This window comes from Notothenia coriiceps, unplaced genomic scaffold (genome assembly GCF_000735185.1).
Source record: "Notothenia coriiceps isolate Sejong01 unplaced genomic scaffold, NC01 NC01_scaffold00037244, whole genome shotgun sequence".
Taxonomy (NCBI): Eukaryota; Metazoa; Chordata; class Actinopteri; order Perciformes; family Nototheniidae; genus Notothenia; species Notothenia coriiceps.
The window spans coordinates 25,046,595-25,066,961 of record NW_011369945.1 but is presented as its reverse complement, the minus strand read 5'-3'; the positions used below and the strand labels follow the sequence as shown (position 1 = coordinate 25,066,961).

Below are 20,367 nucleotides of genomic sequence, written 5' to 3'. Positions count from 1 at the left end.
TCTCTCTCTCTCTCTCTCTCGACAGACAGACAGACAGACAGACAGACAGACAGACAGACAGACAGACAGACAGACAGACAGACAGACAGACATTTTGTGAGTTAGAGGCGCAGTGATGAAGACGAGGGTTTAATGGTTGCTCCTCAGGGATCAGATAGCCTCCTTTTACTTCACGTCCAGAGAGGAGCTCTATCTCTGCATCTTTCTGCATCTCACGCATTACACTGACCACATCAGAACAGAAACACCAGAGCACCTAGGAGTCCGTATACATCTTTTTCAAAACCAAATAAGGGAGTAGTGAGCTTTTGAAATGACTGCAGAACCATAGAATCCAATCTACTTTATGACTTGGCACTGTATGTCTACATAACTGTTATATCTTGACTAATGATTTTTAGCATTATAAATTAATGGTTTGATTAATGAAATGTCATAAAATAGCGAAAAATGTCCATTTCAGGTTCTGAAAGTCTTTAATCCCAAAGGTATTCACTTTAAAATGAGACAAAACATCAAAAGCAAAAACATCCTCCATATTTAAGGATGCAAATAGCATTTAAAGACCTGTTTCTTACTTGAATTTTTATGTGAAATTACCTAAATATAAGTAAATATGACACGCTTTGATTATTGTGTGGTGCTTACAAAGAACTCCATTACCCAGAATACCTTGTTGACAAGTGGTAACCACAACTTCAAGTGAAGTAAGAGAGGAAAAACAAGTGGAGATGGGACGAGAAGATGAGAAGAAATGAAACACATTAGAGAGGGAATGCATGAGGAAAGATGGAGAGAAGGAATGTGAGGAGGAAGGAAGGGAAGAAGGGATCAGACGGCAAGAGGAGGAAAGAAACACTCGAGATAAACAGTGCTGGTCAAGAGGACCCTTCAGGAGTCGAGTGTTTGCCGCAGACATCACGGCTTTATTTAACTAAAGAGCACTTAACACTCTCTCTGCGTCGTCACGTACAACTTTATAAACTCTGACCCTATTCTGCTTTCATTCAAAGAGGATTTATGATCATTATCAGGTTCATATCAGTATGTAGTGTCACAATACAATACAATCACGGCAGCATTTAGTTTGGACAGTAGCTGCCGGGTCCCGCATGAGCTCAGACCCCTCCTTTTACATTTTTATAAAAAAAATATTTTTTTATTCCCCAAATCAGCACTTTTGAAACAGGAAGTGAAATAGAGGGATATGAGGCATGGCTAGAACGGGTGATCTGTCATATCTATGAAGTGTTTTTGAGCAAAACACTTCATAGACATATTTTTTATATATATTTCGATATATCTGAGACCTATGCTATTGCATAAAAATAGCAAGAGGTGACCTTTAAAAAACATCAAACTTGGCTCTGTGAAGTTGAGATTATAATTATTAAGTGTTTCATGGACTGAATGATTGTCAAAAAGACATACTATCTTCAAATGAATCTGTAATGAAAATATTCTAGATGTAACTCTACAAAATACTTTTATTTTGACAATTATGAAAACATTTCCACCATAAATTGATGTGGAAACGCTCTAATTGGCGTATACAAATCCACCAAAATAAAAAAAAAATGTGTTGGAAATGTTCCCCCTCCCACCATGTTGAGGCAAACTTACTACACTGCTTCACTACGCCAGTTCTAAAAGTGCTGTGCTCCATTTCCCTATGGCGAATGTTTTATTACATAAAACAGAATGAATGTTTTATGGCGTTAGAAGAGGCGGTCTTTGCTTCAGGTCAGGTGGTCCTCCTCTAAAAACGGGAATAATAAATGCTTTTATTTGTGCTTTGTGTCGAAGAAAAGTGTTTTCTAATTTGCTCTGTTACAGAAGTGTTAACTCAAGGAGACGTAATACCACATTAGTCCTTACTGAGGAAAAGGATCTGGCTTTTAGTGCAAGAACCCTGAACGCCTCAAATAAATTAGATCATAAATAGAAAGAATTTGTACTGTAAGAAGTCTTTAATGCGGTCAGTAGACTTTAGTTAGCATGGAGCCATAAAAACAGAAATAAAGTAGACAGGGGGTGTGTGTGTGTGTGTGTGTGTTCATATCCGTAGAGAACTGGTTGTTCTCTCTGATAGAAGCAGGAGGGATCAGAGGGAGGAGGATGGAGCGCCTGGGACAGAGCCAAGGAGAGGGGGGGGNGTGTGTGTAGTAATTAGTAATCAGCAGCGAACCGCCTCAGCACGTGTATTTCGGTTTATTCACGGCATTCATTATTCTACAGTATTGTTGTTTTATTAGTTATTTGTTAATGTATAGAACCCAATTTGTGTTCTTTGAAATTGAACAGGATATTGCATTGTGTCACTTTCGTTGCAGTTGTATAAGTCTTAAGTGTAATTTGGCTTGGCTTCCTATTTTGTATGGACATGCTTTTATTTTGAAGGAGAGTTAGCGCTGTTGACAGGAAGTTGTTGTTGCTATGGAAACAACGTGACGGAGATTAACGGAGAAAACTCATATCTACATATAAAGACGGAGAAAGTAAACAATAACGTTTATGGTTAAGTGTTAGCACCCCCCGAAGAGAAACAAGCTCTTACGTTGATATTGGAGATTTCAATAAATTCAATGCGGCTGCCAAAAAAAAAGAAAAAGAAAAAGAAAAAGAAAAGAATATCTGAATAACGAAATTGAAACCCGAATAGTACTCCGACGAACGAATATTCAGGTACAGCCCTAGTATGTAGCAATTGCTTTTCTGGCTGTACAGACGAGTCGTAGGTTTATTGTGATGTGTTAGTCTGGGGGGAAAAGTCTTAAATAAGGACACTGAGTTTAAACGTTTTCAGCACACTTATACGAACACTGACTTGCCGAGAAGATACTGATAATGCAAACTTTAAAAGTAGAGCCATACATGGAAGGATAAAAAAAGATTTGGAGGAGGGATGTAAGAAAGTAACATTTTTGCAAAGTTTACTATCATATGGCAATCAAACAAGAGAGGGATATGTTGAAGCTTATTTCTTGTGGGCCATGTTTTAAGCAGATACACTTCCCTCTGTATGTTTGATTGGTTCATGATTAGTATGAATACACATATAGAATATAAAGTACATGTACACAGAAAATACTAACAGCAATGGTTGATTTGCAGTGATGATCGATGGGCACTGGGTAATTCCTTTTGTTAAGTGTCAAAAACCATGACTACTGATAAACCTAATAACCATACAGTTTATTTTGTAAAATACTCATAAATAAGGCAGCAGTGCCAGTGTATTGTTTGCATGTTATTTATTGTAATGACTATTGCAAGTTGTCTAATGCATCCTTCTTGTCCTCAAAGGTTTTTCACCTAAAAGACCCATTCAGGAACTAAATGGAAATGTGTTGTCAGGTAAACTACTGAAATAAAAGAATGAAAAAGTAACAGTTGCTGTGTCATTGGAGTGGAATCCAGTTAAAAGGTCCAGTAGATGTTTCAAGTCCCTTTTCAAGAGGGTAAACTGCACCAAACACGGAGAAGACTTGACAGTGACCTATTAAGAGAAGCTTAAGACTGAGATGTGCCATAACTGTGTGTGAAATGTCAAAAGAACAGTGTGCCCACCTTGTCTGGCCTCCTCCTCTAGCAGGTCCGTGTGCAGGGCCAGGTACCTCTCCTCATCGCACAGCGCCTCGATCCTGGCCTCCTCCTCCGACAGCTGGTAGGACGTATTCCATGACCCGCTGTCATACTCTGAAAGGTCGTGTAAATGACCACGCCCATCGTATCTGTTGGGTGATAAACGGGATTAGAGAGGGAAGTCTACAAAGCCTTTTTGTACACAATATGGACCTACTTACCAAGAAAAAGAGACCTATAACCCACAATTTACATCAAAAATACTCTAAATACCTCTGTAAGTCTGTAATGAAAGTATACTTAATATTTAAAAGGAAAGAATTACAGACAACAATAATGCACCAATTAAGTCCTTGGGCTTAATTGTAGATAGTGCTCTTAAGATACCTAGCAAGCTTTTTGCTGCTATTTCCTTCTTGGACAAGTCTTACAAACCAACATCCCTACTTGAAAAGGAAAAACAAAAAGAGAAACAAACAAAGCAACTCGAGTCTTACCTCACAGGGTTCAATTCCCCCCTGTAACACTCATCATTACTTCTACATCTGCAAAGAGAGTTACATTCACACAAACCCGAGGCACATAAATACCTATCCGTAAGAACCCAAATGGACGACATTTTCCAGGGTTCGTCCCTCTACGCCACTTCTCAGTTGCAGTTTCTTCATGAAGACAAAGAAATGGGGTGCTGAAGTTGGCTTTCGGGGTTTGGCAGGACCCCTTAGCTTAGCTTGCTGGGGAAAAAACTGGGTTATGTGATAAAGACACACATACAAAGGCTGTACAAATGAAACACAAGTTGGGCCACTGCAGATCGAGGTGATTCAAAGAATAAATGCACTAATGTAATACTTGTGCTGCATGGAGGTGGCAATAAAACATTGGTACATTGCCTGAAGCAACACTTGGTAGGCTGTAAGCACTTTTAAACCTTTTGTTGGATAGTTAAACCCCAATGTTTCACATAGGCATTGTGATATTTTGAATCACCTTAACTGCTGCAACTTTAGTCTTGGTTAGAATTTGCTCTGGCCTTGAGGATATAAGCAACGCATAATAAAGACCCAGGTTGTGTGTTTTGTGTACAGATAGGCATTTTCTGCAAAACTCAATTTAAAAAAGGACAGAACAAAAAGTAACATCCTTTGTTTTATACTCCATATTGATACATATCATGTATGCCTGAAGTTAAAGTTTCCAAAGGAAATTCTCCCAAACATGTCAAAATGCAAAGTCCTGCTGAAAGCTAACAATTGTGTCTCTTTGGGTTATGAGATTTAAAGATCTCTGTTTTTGTATCAAAAATACACACTATTGCTGGTTTAGGAGCTACACAGCCCAAACTAATGCAAGTAAATAGCTCTGCAGAAACTTTATTAAGTGTACAATGTTATCTTTATGTTCAGACTGTACTGGTAGCTAAGCCTTGTTTGTATACATTTTATATTAAACTGCATTTTATATTAAACTGCATTAGTTTTAGCTGGTGTGACTAATACATTGGGCAACTGGTTGTGTATTATTAGTTCAGCATCACAGCTAATTTTAGCCAAGTATGGCAGGGATTTGCATCTTCACATGTTATTGTAGTGACTTCAGATATCATTTGTATCAGTTCATGACATCCTATAACAAAGTAGCAAGCAGGAAGTAAAACATTAGTCGCCAGTTGCAGGTATTTCCAGCTTCTGCAAGGCAAACTCCAAGAGGTCCCTTGAATTGTGAAACAGGCTAACGGACAGCATAGATGGTTAGCATAATGTTTCGGTCTAAGTTTATTCAACCGACCTATCAATCATGATGTTCTTGTCCCCCATCCATGGAATAAGATGTTTTCCATGTTCGTGGTAAAGAGCCCTTTCGTCGTCTGGAAACAGTTTGCAGGCATAGCCGAACACCAAGAGGTCGGCGTATTTATCACTGTCACTAACGTCCTTCTTCTTCACTGGTTTGTTGTTGTGGTCCTTCTTTGCCGCTCCGCGACGATGCATCTCCCGGTTTCTCGTGAAAACGAATTAACTAGGTGGGTAAAACAACAATAACAGTAAAGTGCTGAATTTAAGTGAACCAAATAGCTTTCACGTAGTCCAAATGCTACGATAATCCGTGATGTTATATCCCAAAACAAATTCTACGTGCCGACATCCGCCATGTTGGAAACAAGTACATGCAGCTGCGTATCCTGTCCGCACTTACGACAATTTTACCATGATAAATAATATTACAATTTACAAAAACCTTTATCTGTTACATTTCTTTCAGTCTACAGTTTTTATTTAAAAGTAAAAATCATACATATGAGTGGATATTTAGGACAGTAGTGTAGTGTTTGGTTTCTGTCGAATGTGCTGATAAACATGCTCCTATACACTGCTGCTTCAGGGGAACTCTACTATGAACTGAACTAATGAAGTAACTAAATGAGTGAGTGTTATGTCAAATTAAACATATTATCTGTTGTGTTACATAAATATAAAGCATCAGGTTTGACTGCAGGGCTTGTGACCCCTAAAGTTGGCACAGAGATACATTTTAAAAGATAAGATTCAAGGAAAAATATATTGGATTTTTAAATATACAAAAGGCAGTAAAGACATTTCAGATCTGCATTTAATACAGATCGTGTTTATAACTATGGCATAGCATAAATGCCTATGTCGCCTATATTTGTGGGAACCCCAATAGGTTATACTTGTAATAGGCAAGTAGTGTTCTGGGCTCAATAAGACTCAACTTAATTGGCGGTCTTGAACATGTTGATGCCTTTGCTACGAAGCCATGAATTTAGGTTATTTAGGTTCGATCATAAAGGGTACCCAGGTTGTTTCAGACTTTGGGAGGTGACATATGGGTGATAGAGAGGTGATGGTGCAGTAAAGAAGAGCTAATCAGTGAGTTCAATTGACTGGTACCTTTTCTGATTATTAAAGAGCAGAGGAAAACTTGGGAAGAAATGCAAAATGTAATTATCTAGACGAGAGAAGCCGGGTGCATTGAAAATTACTGACCATAAAAGCAGCTGGCAAGTAAACATGTATATATTTTTTTCATCGTAACAGACATCTAAACAAAGTTTTGGTCTCTGGATTGTAATTCATTTGTGTCCCTACATTTGAATAAACTATTAACTTTACTTTCCAGTTGTATTTTTAGACAGGTAAACATGGTGCAAAACATTTCAAGCCTTGCCAGTTCTATGCATGTCCCTTTTAAGCATGCAACTGTACCAATAATCTCCAACACAAAAACCTGGCAGGACAGATGGTGGAATTGAAGCAGTCACTGTCTATTGTTATCTCTGATGAATGCAATGTAGCCAAAATATTTTTGGAATGATTAGCACTTTGGAGAAAGCTTGTCCAAACCTGTTCTCAATCTGAAAATGATTTCAAATTATAAACTTGAGTTGTTCCCTATTTCGAAAAATATAATCTGACAATAATGTAATGTTTTCATTTGAGTCTTTTTATCTGTCATTAAGAGTATGGGGAAAACGACTGTCCACATTTTCTTGAAATTGAAGAATGTATTCACCAAGAAAGAACCTACTTGTTGGAGTATTCCCAGTCACTGGGTGGATATATCAATTATGTTGCATTCATGGTGGTGTCAGAATATCCTGATAAATTCCCAGACAGGGCAATTCCTGTTCACTGAAATCCTAACTAAAAACTTGTACCAGATATAAAGGTGTTGTTTAAATGCTCAGATCGATAAAATACAGCACATCTTCTTTTTAGGGTCAATTTGTTTCCACAGTAGAAGTTGAAGCTCATAGACAGTTAGAAAAATCACTTCCAACTAGCGAAGTAGGACCATCAGAGGAGCTTGTGAATGCACCAAATAGGGCTTGGTGCCATTTCAGTTGATTCTAAAAGCTCCTGACCTACACAGCCAAAGGAGCGGAGGATTTGAATAAGTGCTCACATTAATAACAATCACATTTAATAGAGGTAGAGTGTAGGAAAGTACTGCATGCATATTACATACATTTCCCAAGCACTCAAGAAACATTGTCATTGAGTGAGAGTTGAGTAAATTATTATCATAATAAAAATGTAAATTCAATAATATGATTCTTAAATCCTGTCACTGCAAACACAAGCACGAAAAAAAGCTTTAATTGACTATTGATTTGTCTCTCTCTCCAACACTCTCCATTCTGCTCTGTTGTCTAAGCGACTGTGAGGCTTACTCACACTCAAGGTGAACTCAAATCAGTTGTCTTGACTGAGTGGAAATTCCGCTTACCTTGTAGTCTGTTGTGAGTATGCAGCAGCATGCTAAGCACAACACATGTTAAAGTTAAGCAATGGCAGCTCCTTTGAGAGTGCAATTTGTTTTCGTTACGCTTCAAAAAGCATTTCAGACACAAGGAAGACACTCGTTCTACTAGATTGTGCACTTTCCTTGTCCAGGTCATCACCCCGCATCACATTTACACAGTCGGTGTGTGTATAAATAATGAAAACGGCGGGATAGAAAGCAGTTTTATGTATTTTTCTCGTGTTTAGAGAACCACTTTAGTACAGAAAGTGGTGATATCAATGACAGCATCGCCAAATTACCGGCATTACAGCAGTTGAAAAACAATTTCAGGTGTCAGCTACTGTCGAGGTGAAATAGAGAATTACACCTTCTATTTCAATAGACAGAGCTCAAGAAGACCTTAGATTTGACCTGTGTGAAATTAGTTTTAATACAAACATTAAAGACATCCAAAGCCAATTATATTGAATTCAAGGTTCAAGGCTTTTATTAATCATACGTACATAGCTACAGTGTAGTTATGACGATGAAAATCTTAGGTCACAGGCTCCTCGAACAGTGCAACACAATAAAATGATAAAAGGTCAAAGTTTCCAAACATTTGGTTGCCTTCATGTCAAACCGGTGGATAAATAATGACTTCATAAGATAGAGCATTGTATGTGTGTGTGAGAGATTAATATACTATAATTAGTGTTTTTATGCATGCACATAAACAATAGTTCTATTTAATGTCAGAATATTCATCACATAAAAACTGACTAAGCCTAATAAAGTAGCCTGTTCAGCTGAGCTGGTACTGCACAAAGGAGATAGAGAAGATTGGCTTTCCCCTGCCACACAGCTTTCATCTCTACTCTGAATCCATGGACAAATTATAACAAAACACTGTTTGGTGTTGTAAATAATACAGAGTAACACACTCCTAAAAGCAGAGGGTGAAACAAGTAGGACAAAGAGCAAGAGAGACACAGAACAGCAAACATTTTCAGACAATGGTTTGTGCTTCAGTGGAAAGAGTTGTTTTGTATGTTGGAAGTATTCCTGTATAACTACAACATATGGCATGCAATTAAAGATGACCAACATGAGTGAATGGCTTGAGAATGGCATGAAGGAGATGAAGGGAGATTTGGACAGAGGAAGCAGAGAGAATGAGTTGGCAAGCAGGCAGGCATGTGAATAGGATTTCTGGAGCACAAAGAAACCAACATGCATTAAATTAGGTGACAAATATATTTCTCACTGAAATCCGGACTTGAGCATAGCTATAAGACTGGAACGATGGGGCTCCCCAGTGGATTCCTTAACTGCCTGACTTCAACCTGTGGCCCTGCTTCCCAGCTCTTGCTCTCTCCCACTATCTTCTGCTGTACTATCCAATAGATGCAACAATATATATATTTATTTTTAAAGGAAGAGGGAATGGTCCAAAATATACCAATGAGTGTAAAGCCTTAGCTGATATACTGTGCGTTGATAAGCTAATTGTAGACAGGTGTGTGGTGGTGAGCCAGGACCGGTTGTGAGCTGATTGCAAGCAGGTGTGTTAGTAGGCGGCCCCATGTTAGCGGCAAGACAGGAATAAGACACACACACACACACACACAGACGGGGACATGAAAAGACACAAATGTATTGGGGAACAAAGGGAAACAGGCTTGAAAAAAAATGGGAGTCCTCGATAAAGGACTGATCAAAGACAGGTTTTCTTCACCTAAATAAAAAAAACACAGTTGTTTGATTAAAGGACCTCTGCAGTGAATGTGAACATGTAGTTTTCAATGATTTATGACATTGTTTGCCTTCCACACCCATTAGGATATTTTTTAATTTAGTTATCTATTTGGCAAGGACAGTGCACATTAATGCAGTAAATGCATTAACCAGCATTTTTTAATATCTGTAATAAAAACTTTTGTAAAAAGAAAAGACATGGGTGAAAAAGCAGATCCATTGCTCTGACTATTAATATAATTGCTCAGATGTTACAGTATATGAACTGAGTGAAGGATTTAGAGAAAATGTCCTTACTTCTTAAAGAATATATCCAAACAATATTATTGATGTCTAATTTTACAACCTGAGAACCCAGTAATCAGCTTTTAGAATTAGGGCCTGAGACTGCAGCAACAACATGACATATCTTTATTTTTAAATGCTTTGAGTCTATTCTTTAATCTTGCCGAGTAGTGCTCCACTGGGGGATTTAAGTGTCATATTAGATAGATTTGTGTCTGTGGAGAATAATGTAAATCTTCTTATTCTCCACAATGAAATATATAACCGACTGCGTGACAGTGTGAATGAAGAATGCAAATCCCTCCACATTTAGACACTTTGTATTTTCTGGTTATGCTTGGCACATCATGTCAGAATTCACTAGGGTGATGGGAAAGACAAATCTACAGCAAAGCGCATCCAGCGGCATATGGAACAAACCGACTGAGCACGCATTGTTTAACTATGATTCTAGCCGACTGCTTAGAAGCTCGGTCTGCTCATCTCTGTCTTTAACAACCAGATGTTAGACAAAGCTGTTAGAAATGACCCTTTGACTCCTGAAAACCTGCTTCATGCAGTATCACTTCCAGTAGGCACCAAACATGCCTCTTCGCTTCAGCGGTTGTGCAATCAATCCATGCGGTACCTTTCTCTGAGTGACAGCTTTCACAAGACATGAGGTAGCAAATAGAATTGTCTTGGTGCTGCACCTGTCAGTTTTATTTAGGATCAAGACAAATTGGATTGTACTCAGTAGGGAATTTGAAGCTGAAAGGCATCCCCCTTGTTAGACAAATGACCAAAATGTAAGCCCCATGGTAACCTGCAATCCCACTATCAGCAGGGTGATTGCAGGGGCGTACATGTTGCTAAGATCAATATGTTAGTCAAGTCTGCATGCTCTTTGATCCTTTAACCGACTGAGATTTGTTTGACTGAGGCTCAGAAACACCAAACCAACATCAAATAACTCGGTTCAACAAAGACCAAAGGGGTGTTTCAACTCATGTTGCTTGCTGCAGGGGACACAAATCGTTGTTTTCATACATATATGAAACAAAGCAGATGGCTTCTGCTTGGTCCACTTATCTTATCTTTTTGACCAACAAGGGCCAACGAGTAAATTGCGCAACACTCCTCAAAAAGAGGTGCTAACCAATAGCTGAAACTTACGGGGGCGTCATGGCTTTTACAGTGACGTGTTTTTATAAATCTAGGGCTCTTCTTGTTGTGCTAAAAAGCAGACTGATGTTTATGCAACCTTTTATGTTAGTCACACCCTTCAGTCAGTTTCATCTTGGATCTAGGAACAGTGGTTCTCTAGTTGTTGGTAAACAAACCGAACCATGTCTATTCTCCCTATTAGAAAACACATTGCATAATGATTGTACGGTTCAGAAAAGTGCCTTTTTTTATTGTTCAGAGGCTTAATGGGAGCCCTGGGCTCTTATCAGTGTTTCACACAGAACCATCCCATCCAAGCAGGGTTAAACAAAGTATGAAATTAATTTGTGAATATGTCCCTCTCAAATGAGGCTTTTGATAATCCACGAAGACCTGCCAATAGTGCAGAGAGAGATGTTGTGCTTGGCATCTACAGTCGTGTTATCTGCTTGCCTCACAATATCTGGGTGATTAATGTTGTGATTAAGTCTTGCCTAAGACAGATTTTTGCTTTTATTAGCCACTGAGGTATGACATAAAGGTGTTTGTGATTTGTCTTCAAGTGATAAACGAAATTCCAGCGATGGTACGAGTGCGCAGACACAAACTCTCACATAATGAGAAGATGAAAAACGAGAAAGATGAGAAGCTTGTGGGGAGGATGAATCAATATCTAACTACCTAGTTCTGTGATTAAGTTTTGTCTGTTCATACATCCAATGCATTCCTCCGTATACACAAACCATGCTTTTCTTATACACATATATTTAGCAAATCAGCAGAATCACATGCAGTCTGGATGCAGCAAAGGAAAATGGCACGGGATGAGTAATGGGAAGATATTCAACATGTTGCGTGTGTGATCTCTGTTGTGATTAGTTAATGTACCATGAAGGGAAAATGCTACATATTGAAGGACGGTCTCACATCCAGTCAACCGAGTAATTGTCAGACAGGGAATGTGTTTATTTGAATAATGTAGCTGTGAGATAACATTGTGAAATTATATGTTTCTGTTGGCGTAGGTTTTAAAAAATGTTTTTCTTATGTATGTTTTACATTCAATAAATCATTTTTCCTGTAGTTTTCTGTCTTCTAAAAGTTTGTGTATTTTATTTTAATGTGTTCAAGAGTTTGAAAAAAACGGTTAATACAGTTTTATGGAAACTTCCATTTTCTAATTGGGTTCTAAGTGCTGCTCCCCCTTAGAGAGAATCTTCTAATTGTTAAAACATAAAAGGCTCAGTCATCCAGTTGTTTTAATTCTAACAACCACTATTTGCACTTTAATTAACTTATAGAAGAATGTAGCAATTGGTTGCAGCAAGCACTCTAAAGTAATGCTAAGAATGTTTGTCAAAAGACTGAAATAACCCACTGGTTCATGGTCAGGCTTCATCCAGTCTCCACAGTCAAAATCCATTAGCTACAACTGTTTAATCCAAATGGACTTCTACCGTAATCATAAAAGACGGCATATCTTGAACTCTAAAGTTTTGTTTTGTGACCGATTGTTATCTCAAAACGTATTATTTACAGGTAACATTTAAATAATCAATGGCAGTTTTCTTACACTAAATTGACCTTTCCCTGTGGCCTTTTCTCTTGAATAATTGAAATTCTATGTGACAGCGGCTCTTGGCAGGATTAAATTAGTGTGGAGAAAAAGCCCATTTTATCCTGACCACTGTCTCAGAATACATAGAGGCCTCCATGAAGCCCATTGGCAGTTCACTCGCTAAGCTGAAAGTCCAAATAAATGTAATCACAGGATGTGGCTGTTCAAGTCATTTTATCCAAGATGCCAGTGTCAGTCAAAACATTGGTTGGTGTGTCAATCTATTACTTTGGTCTAGATTGACATTTCTCAACAACTATTGGATGGATTATCATGACATTTTGTGTAATAATTCATAGTCCCCAGAGTAAAGCCTACAGACTTTGATTATGCAGCAGGCTTAAGATTCCACTTATCCTTTATAACATCTCAACATCTACCGGACGGATTTGGCACATCATCTTCTACAGATATGCATTATTCCCTAAGAATTAAGCGTTATTATTTCGGGGATTATGTGACTTTTCCTCTAGCATGGTTAGCAGGTCAACATTTCAATGTATTTTTCCAATTTATTGGTTTTGCCAGAATACTAGCAAAACTAATGTTATTCCATCAGCCTCAGCTGTCCTAGTGTTAGCGTTTAAGGAGCTATGCTTGTCACGTTATTTTTGTTTTTTATCAAACTGATTTGTTGGACATTTGGATATTATAGGATGATTATGCTTTTTTAGGGATTTGGCTGGAGTCTATCTTTAGCTATTTGATATGTCAATTATCTTGCTGCATCTATGTCTTCACATTTTAAAGTAAAATACATAAATCCCAAGTAAGCTGTTTAACAGCATCGTATCTCTTGGCAGTCAGCTCTTGAGTAATCGTTCCTAATATAATTAATCATGGGAAAATATTAGTTTCCATCCGGAAACATAGATTTATAATAGATGAATGATAGCAAGAATTTAAATGAAACGTTCTGCCTCTGCTGATTCTGCCAAAAACATCTTTTGTAAATAGAAAAATGGATGAGAAAGAAATAAGGAGACAGAGAATTCAAAGGTGATCACCAGACTGGGACAGCCAGTAGACAGATATTGGCAGAAACTGTGAGTTCGCTGGGCAAATGATAAATAGGACAATTTGGTAGCTCTGACTGTGCTGTGGTCAGTGCACTGCAGAGAGCTCATTCTTCATCGGCCTGGGTGGAGTCTAATGGCAGCCTCACAGTCTCCAACAGAGAGAGCACTGGAGGGCAGAGTGGTGGCATATTTCAAATACTGGACATGATTCAATCATTCAGTTCATATCTCAATCAACATATGTAAGTAGTGGCGATGCTAGAAATTACAGCCTGATAACGTACTTGCGGTGTTCTTGCTGGTAGACACAAAGTGGGAACATTAATGCTGAGTAGAAAAGCAAGGGCCTTACCAGCTTAGAACACAGATCATTTATGATTTTTGACATATACACTACGTTATTGAATGGTGGAAATGAGCTTGATCTGTTGAGCAGTTATGTGCTTTATTATTCTTCTTTCGTGTAACGTTAGAGGTCCAACTCGGTGTCGTGTAGCCATGCCCGCATCTCTGGTCCTAGGTCGATGCCATGGATAATTAGTCTGGAGTGATGCATCCATTGTGACAACATTTTCAGTTGACACAAAGCACTGGCATGTCATGTTTGGAAGAGCTAATTAAGTGTTTTTTCAAAAGCAACTTTTTTGCAGTAAACACAAAAAAGTTCCATCCCTCATGAACGCTGGTAGAAGATTTTGACTACGACCACACAAGGTAAAGGCAGATGGACTATTTAAAAGAGCACTCCACATCCAAGAGTGGAGCAGCGTCCTCAACTCTAGATACCTGTTCAAAGTGTCATGGAAAATTATGAATAGTCTTGCACCCACACTCTATTACACTGTTTGTATAGAGCAGTCAGTGGATGGTGTCTCTGTAGCTGTGGCTGTAGGGAATATTTTGGTGAAGAAATAATTCACCACTTTGGTTTGATTCCCTGTGACAGGCTTGAGAGCTTGTATTACACCTGAGTGTTGAATGAAACTAGTGAATGGCTTCATTGTATCTTTGAAAATTATGAATAAGATGTAATGAGGTCCCTGTTCAGAGACGATCAATTGGAAGCCAATTGTTCTGTATCCAGTGTGTTTTTCATCTCCCTCCACTTCTATTGTTCTCATAATGCAAAGGGTTAACCCAAATACAAGCTTGGTCTCTTGATCATTTATGACACAATACATCTTATTCAAGCCCGTCTGTTTGGCAGACATACTTTTTTTACATGATCCTGTCTTAAATTGATCGATGCCATTTGTTTTCCCCCAGATGCATCTGGAATGGGACTATGGATTGATCATTCTTCATTCATTCTTTATTCAGTCGTCCATTAATCACATGCATTAAAAAGATATCACAGATTAGACTTTGATGAATTTAATCGATTTGGCTAGCCCTTTCATCATTACACTGATTGACCAAGGACTGATGAGTACTTAAAAAACCTGAAAAAGTAATTATGCGGTCCTATACGTACACTTAAAAAGACACATCAAATGCATTTCCTTACCCATTTGCTGAATAACTTGCGAACCCTTTTCTGCACCTTTTGTGGGTGCATTGCTGCATTTGTTAACACCTGCCAAATCAGTGGAATATTGTGATACCATTGGCAGGAATGTGCCTTTGCAAAGATCTTCCTATCTAAAGATCTACTCCTGGATGTCATGAACTTCAGAGGGTATTTTTGAATGTATCAAGTGGATATTATGAAAACTTCAGCTCACTGCATTGAGCATAATGGCTGTCAACAGTAATGAGTCGTGAAATAATTTTATCTGCCAATAAAAGGAGAAGAATAGAACTGCAAGCTGATGTAAACAAGGCCTGGTTGAAGAAAACAACAAAACAAGCCATTACAAGTGTTTTATGAGGTAAGTCATGCATTAAACATCATCAAGCCTCAAGGATACACACTGGGTTTTGGTAAGAACTGTTGACTGATAACAACGTTGCAATCAAAATTTTACACCTTTAAAAGTGCCTAAGAAGTAAATCCTTGAACATTTGTTAAATAATGACATGCACTACTCTTGGACCACGTTTGATGATTGCATGTTTCTTTGTTTTGCTGCTCTTTGAAAGTAGTTTGCATTATAATGTTATGCTTCTGTTCTACCAGCTCTGATGGGCATGATGTTACATTCACTCAATTCTCCTTGCCTTTTTTCCGGTCTTTCTTTTCCTAGCAGTTTTATGATAAATGATCAGTTGTTTGGATTGGTGAAGAATGCTACAAGGCGTTGATTAGACAATGAGGATATGACTTGACCACAGTACGCTATACTGGGTTGGAGGGAGGATACGAGAGGAGAACAAAAATCAATGCTTGTGGGATTCTTCTTCCCCCAGTCCCCCAGGCACCGTCTGGACCCACAGGCAACCGAAGCAGTATCTTCTTGGGCTACTAGTGAAGGGTGCAGACATATAACTCCCTACACCGTCTAGTCTATTTCCTACAGTAGGTATTATGAGATGTACACATACCATTTTCTGGAAGGGAAAAAAGTACCTCACCAAAATTAGCACTGAAATGGCCTTTTGGAAAGTCCAATGACGGAGGAAATATCAAATTTCTCTTCGTCTACACGCACTTATACCTTTGATTAAGTGTCCCAAACTGTATTAAGGTAAGGTATGCACATGTGAGCAAGCAGTGTTAATACTGTAATCACTGCTGCCTACAGGGCGTCAATCAGTCAGCAAAAGCTGAGCCGAGCATGAGCAGCTATGGCGAAATTAATCACCTGGAATAAATTAAGGTCTGCATTTTCCGTTTTTCATTTGTCAAAACGACACAGAGAAAACAAGACCTGCAAAGACGATCAAGCACACAGTAGTTGATACATAATACATTTGAGATTGAATAAATGGTACGGGCAGAACGGGAAAATGTCACCTGCTGATATAAGATATTACGTTTTCCAGAAAGCAGAATGTTGGATGTAGGTTAAGTTTAAGACTAGAGTTACTCTGTCTCAAACTCTGAACGGCTGTGAAGATATTTTAATACAGTTTTCCTGATAAGTATCACTCTCAATTGTCTGGCAACATGATATACTGCTAGTTAATAGATATGAAAACATGGGTCTCTTTCTTTCTTTTCCTGCCCCCGTAGCTGTTGTGTTTTTATCTATAGCCCGCAGCTTGACATGGCAGCATCCCCAACAGAAGCTGATTTATGAGCTAATTTGCTCCTTTTCTTTTCAATAAAGCATATTTGTAAGGCACACCTCTAATTACTTATGGAGAGCAGAATTTTTTTGTTTGTTTTGATCGTGTAATTAAGACTTGTAAATAGCTCAATCACATCATGCAATATGTAAATGTGATATACAGCTACCTTGTTCTTTTTGTGAAAAGGGAGGACATTCAAAAGATACAACACAGTTTAACGATGACTTTAATGACTTTCTCTCTTCTCAATAAGAGTAGGAGTTTTCATTACTTTTTATCTACGAACTTTGTTGTAATCATGAAACATTTATGAACCAAGCATAAGCCCACACAAACAAACTCCTCATTATCATGTTTTCCATTTGTATTTCCCCTTGTGTTTTCTCTTCCTCTATTCTCTTTCCATGATTTTGCGTGCTATGTATCCAAGCAGCAAACAAAGATTTTACACTAAAAGGCATGGTTAAGCAAGGTGAGCAAGACATATTTCTCTGGAGAACTGCTCTGACAAAATTGATTTGCTTCAAGGAAATGTGCAATGCAATCATAGTGTGTGCTGTATCCTTGGATATGAAGAGTTCTCCCATCTCTACTCTAATGTTTGCTCATTTGTTATTTACAGTAACAATACAGGCATACATGCATTATTTATTAATCCGTATGTTCTGTTCCACTTTTACATGTGCCTTTTACAGTGGTATGGTGCTATGTATGCTATACGTGTTTGTTCAGGAGTGCAGCAAACCCAGCGGAATTGACAGTGTGTTTATTGTTCTATTGTGAAAAAGTGTTTACAAAAGGGTTGTTGCTTCTCTCACACTGCCTGCGGTGTCCAATCCCAGGATATCTGGCCTTGGAAGTGTTGAGTGCAGTAAGGGCAAAGACATCATGGCTCCTCCAGAGAAAGTGAATTGAAGCCTCTTTGTGGGTAATCACGGAACTGGCCCCATATACTCAGGTGCATGTCCGAATAAATTTGAACATTTGGACAGGATCTAACCTTTAGTCGCTGGGCCTAACCTGAACCATGTTGCTGTAACTGGTGCTGAACATATTTTAAATTAAAATTAGGTTGACCATGTTACTAATTCTATTCTGCAATTGGAATCCAAAGATGTTAAAAGACACAAATGTGATCTTGAAGTGGTAGCCATGGTGCCTATGCTATGCTAAGCAATGGTGTGTTGATTGTCTGTTGCTACTTGTATACAAAGAACTGTATTTCAAAAATGCTCATAGCTTACATCCCAACTGCTTGGCTTAGGAAAACACATGACAATGTTTGTGGATGGGAAGCTGGAAGCCTAACCCTAACCCTCTCCCAAGTAAGATCCCCAGAAATGAAGCGGATAAATACAAATTTAGAAAAAACAAGTGTTTTTTTTGTAATTTGACATTGCTGAATAGAGCACTGCTTAAAGTGATGTACATAATAACAGTTGGAGAGCCAGGTGTTGAATGTCTTGAAAGATATGCCCAAACCAAAATGAAGGAACCAAATGTGTGTGGTATGAGTGCCACTTAAGACTTATATATGAAAGGATATTAAACTTGGATGCTTATAAACTTTGCAAAAGTATGATTCATTGTAGCCCTGATTAAATACATGTGACACAATGTGAGTCACTTAAGAGCACAGCATGAGCAACCTTCATAAAATGAAAATGTACACGTGAGCATGTGTGCTAAAGAGCACTTAGTTTGCATGCTGAGGATTATCAGTTTAGGGTAACAGGCAGACTCACTGAAGTTTCTGACATTTAAATTCTGACACTTTTAATCTTGAAAGGTTTAAAGAGTTGACATGCGTAAATGTATGCATTATGGATACACTCCAGTTTAGGTTTTGCAATACAATTAATACTGACGTAAAAGGCGTGCTTCGGCTTCTGTATCAGCCAACTCAGGCTTTGTCCCACATGAAACCAACTGACGTCACGTCCATGGCTTGTTTTAACCAAAAAAAACAAAAGCTTTTATTTTATTAAACCAAGTACTTTATATCCCTTGAAGTAACCAAGGGGTTTTGTTGCCTAAACCTAATTGCAATGTGATGTTATGTGCTAGTTCAAAGACGATCAACCCCGCATAAACGATCTGTATCATGATACAATGCAAAAGGCTGCCCTTCATGTCATAAGAGTTAAAACCAGGGGACATTTGTCCAAGCAGCAAAATATGAGCAGGGCTGAGTTAACATTGTCAAGCCAAAGTACAAAACATTGACAACCTCCATAAAACACACTGACATGTTGCTAAATGAGGGACATTATGCCCTCCACAATACCTCAATCAATCAAAACAAATCAAACACCAGCCCCATGAAAACAATCAAAAACAACTGCTCTCTTTTCTACTCATCCAGTTGCAAAAAGCAGCAATAGATCTACATCAGTAATTTACTACTACATTACAAGCTTCGGATGGATGTTAAAAGTAATCGTGAGTGCAGAATATGTGGTGTGATTTTTAATCTAAGGGTTCTAGATACCTCATGAATACAAGAATGGAGAGATGACTTTGTCCTCCAAGTGTGCGAAAATGAAGCTTACGAAGGAAGCTGAAAGCATTTATTGATTGTGTGCGCTCATCTGTGCTAAAAGAAAAACAAAGAAATGGACGCCCAGGGAACTTGGTGAAACAAGGGTTGTCTGTTTTAGAGAGAGAGAGGAAGATAGAGTATTATAAAGTATTAAGCTGTGATGATTTGCTGTTTTGTAGTTTCCAGCTGTTCTTTCCTCCTTGTTAATACATGTTATTATACCTGCTTGTCAGTAGTGGAACATGTCTTTACATATCCCGACAGTTCCAGAACAATGCACATTTTCTGCTGGCATCATCAAACGGATCTATCAAAATGGATGCCTATCGTTCAAAAACTGGGTCAGGCTCACTCTCGGAGAAAATAATGGATGCTCTATCATATCACAGTGGGTTACTTGTTTCTGACAGATGTCAGTCTAAAGTAAATATCAGAACAACTTTAAAAATAGTTCCACAAAAAAACAGCCTAAACATCTCTTTATGGGACGAGATACTTCTGCAGCGCTAAAGCTTCCAGTTTTGAACTCAAAGTTTAAATCAACAAAGCCCTTATGTCAACAAAAGCTAAGCATTACGGGGTTCGCAAATATATTGCAGGGTTATTGCAATACATTTTATTGGGTTGTATCAGGTGTATCTAATAAAGAGAGAACTCTTAGTATAAAGTATAGCTTACCTCACATACTTACAGAGTTAGAGAAAGAAAGCAATTAGGCGCGTTCACACCAAGTACTTTTCCCACAAAGGTTCCTGAGAACTCTTTAGTTCTCATGAACTAAGTACAGATCGCGTTCACACCGGAAATTAGTTCCTAGGGGTGGATTAGGCAAATGAAGCCGCTGACGTCACTTCTTCTTCTTCTGCTTTGGGTTTACTGGCAGGCCGCAAACAACTTCACGGCGTATACTGCCGCCCAAAATCCCCGGCCGGAAGTCCCCCGGAGTTAGACACAGGAACCTTTTTTTCTCCCACGAAAGTCCCTGCTCTCCA

General features: G+C 38.4%; 2 protein-coding genes across 5 annotated transcripts in view; both read right to left on the bottom strand.

The window, feature by feature from the left end:
• LOC104965460 (splicing factor, suppressor of white-apricot homolog) overlaps positions 1–20,367 on the bottom strand; it is a 143,459-nt gene that overhangs the window by 56,774 nt on the left and 66,318 nt on the right. The gene's annotated exons all lie outside the window — the stretch shown is intronic.
• Positions 3,354–5,736, bottom strand: LOC104965082 (splicing factor, suppressor of white-apricot homolog). 4 transcript variants are annotated; one of them, XM_010794022.1, is made up of 2 exons: positions 5,374–5,736; positions 3,354–3,734 (listed from the first exon to the last, which is right to left on the bottom strand). In XM_010794022.1, the coding sequence occupies exons 1-2, from the start codon at positions 5,574–5,576 to the stop codon at positions 3,503–3,505; spliced, it is 435 nt and encodes a 144-aa protein (XP_010792324.1). In that variant the 5' UTR covers positions 5,577–5,736; the 3' UTR covers positions 3,354–3,502. The 4 variants fall into 4 exon arrangements, 1 of the variants encoding a protein (XP_010792324.1); XR_800513.1 differs by having other exon boundaries at positions 3,641–4,319; positions 5,374–5,458; XR_800514.1 differs by having other exon boundaries at positions 3,641–4,247; positions 5,374–5,453.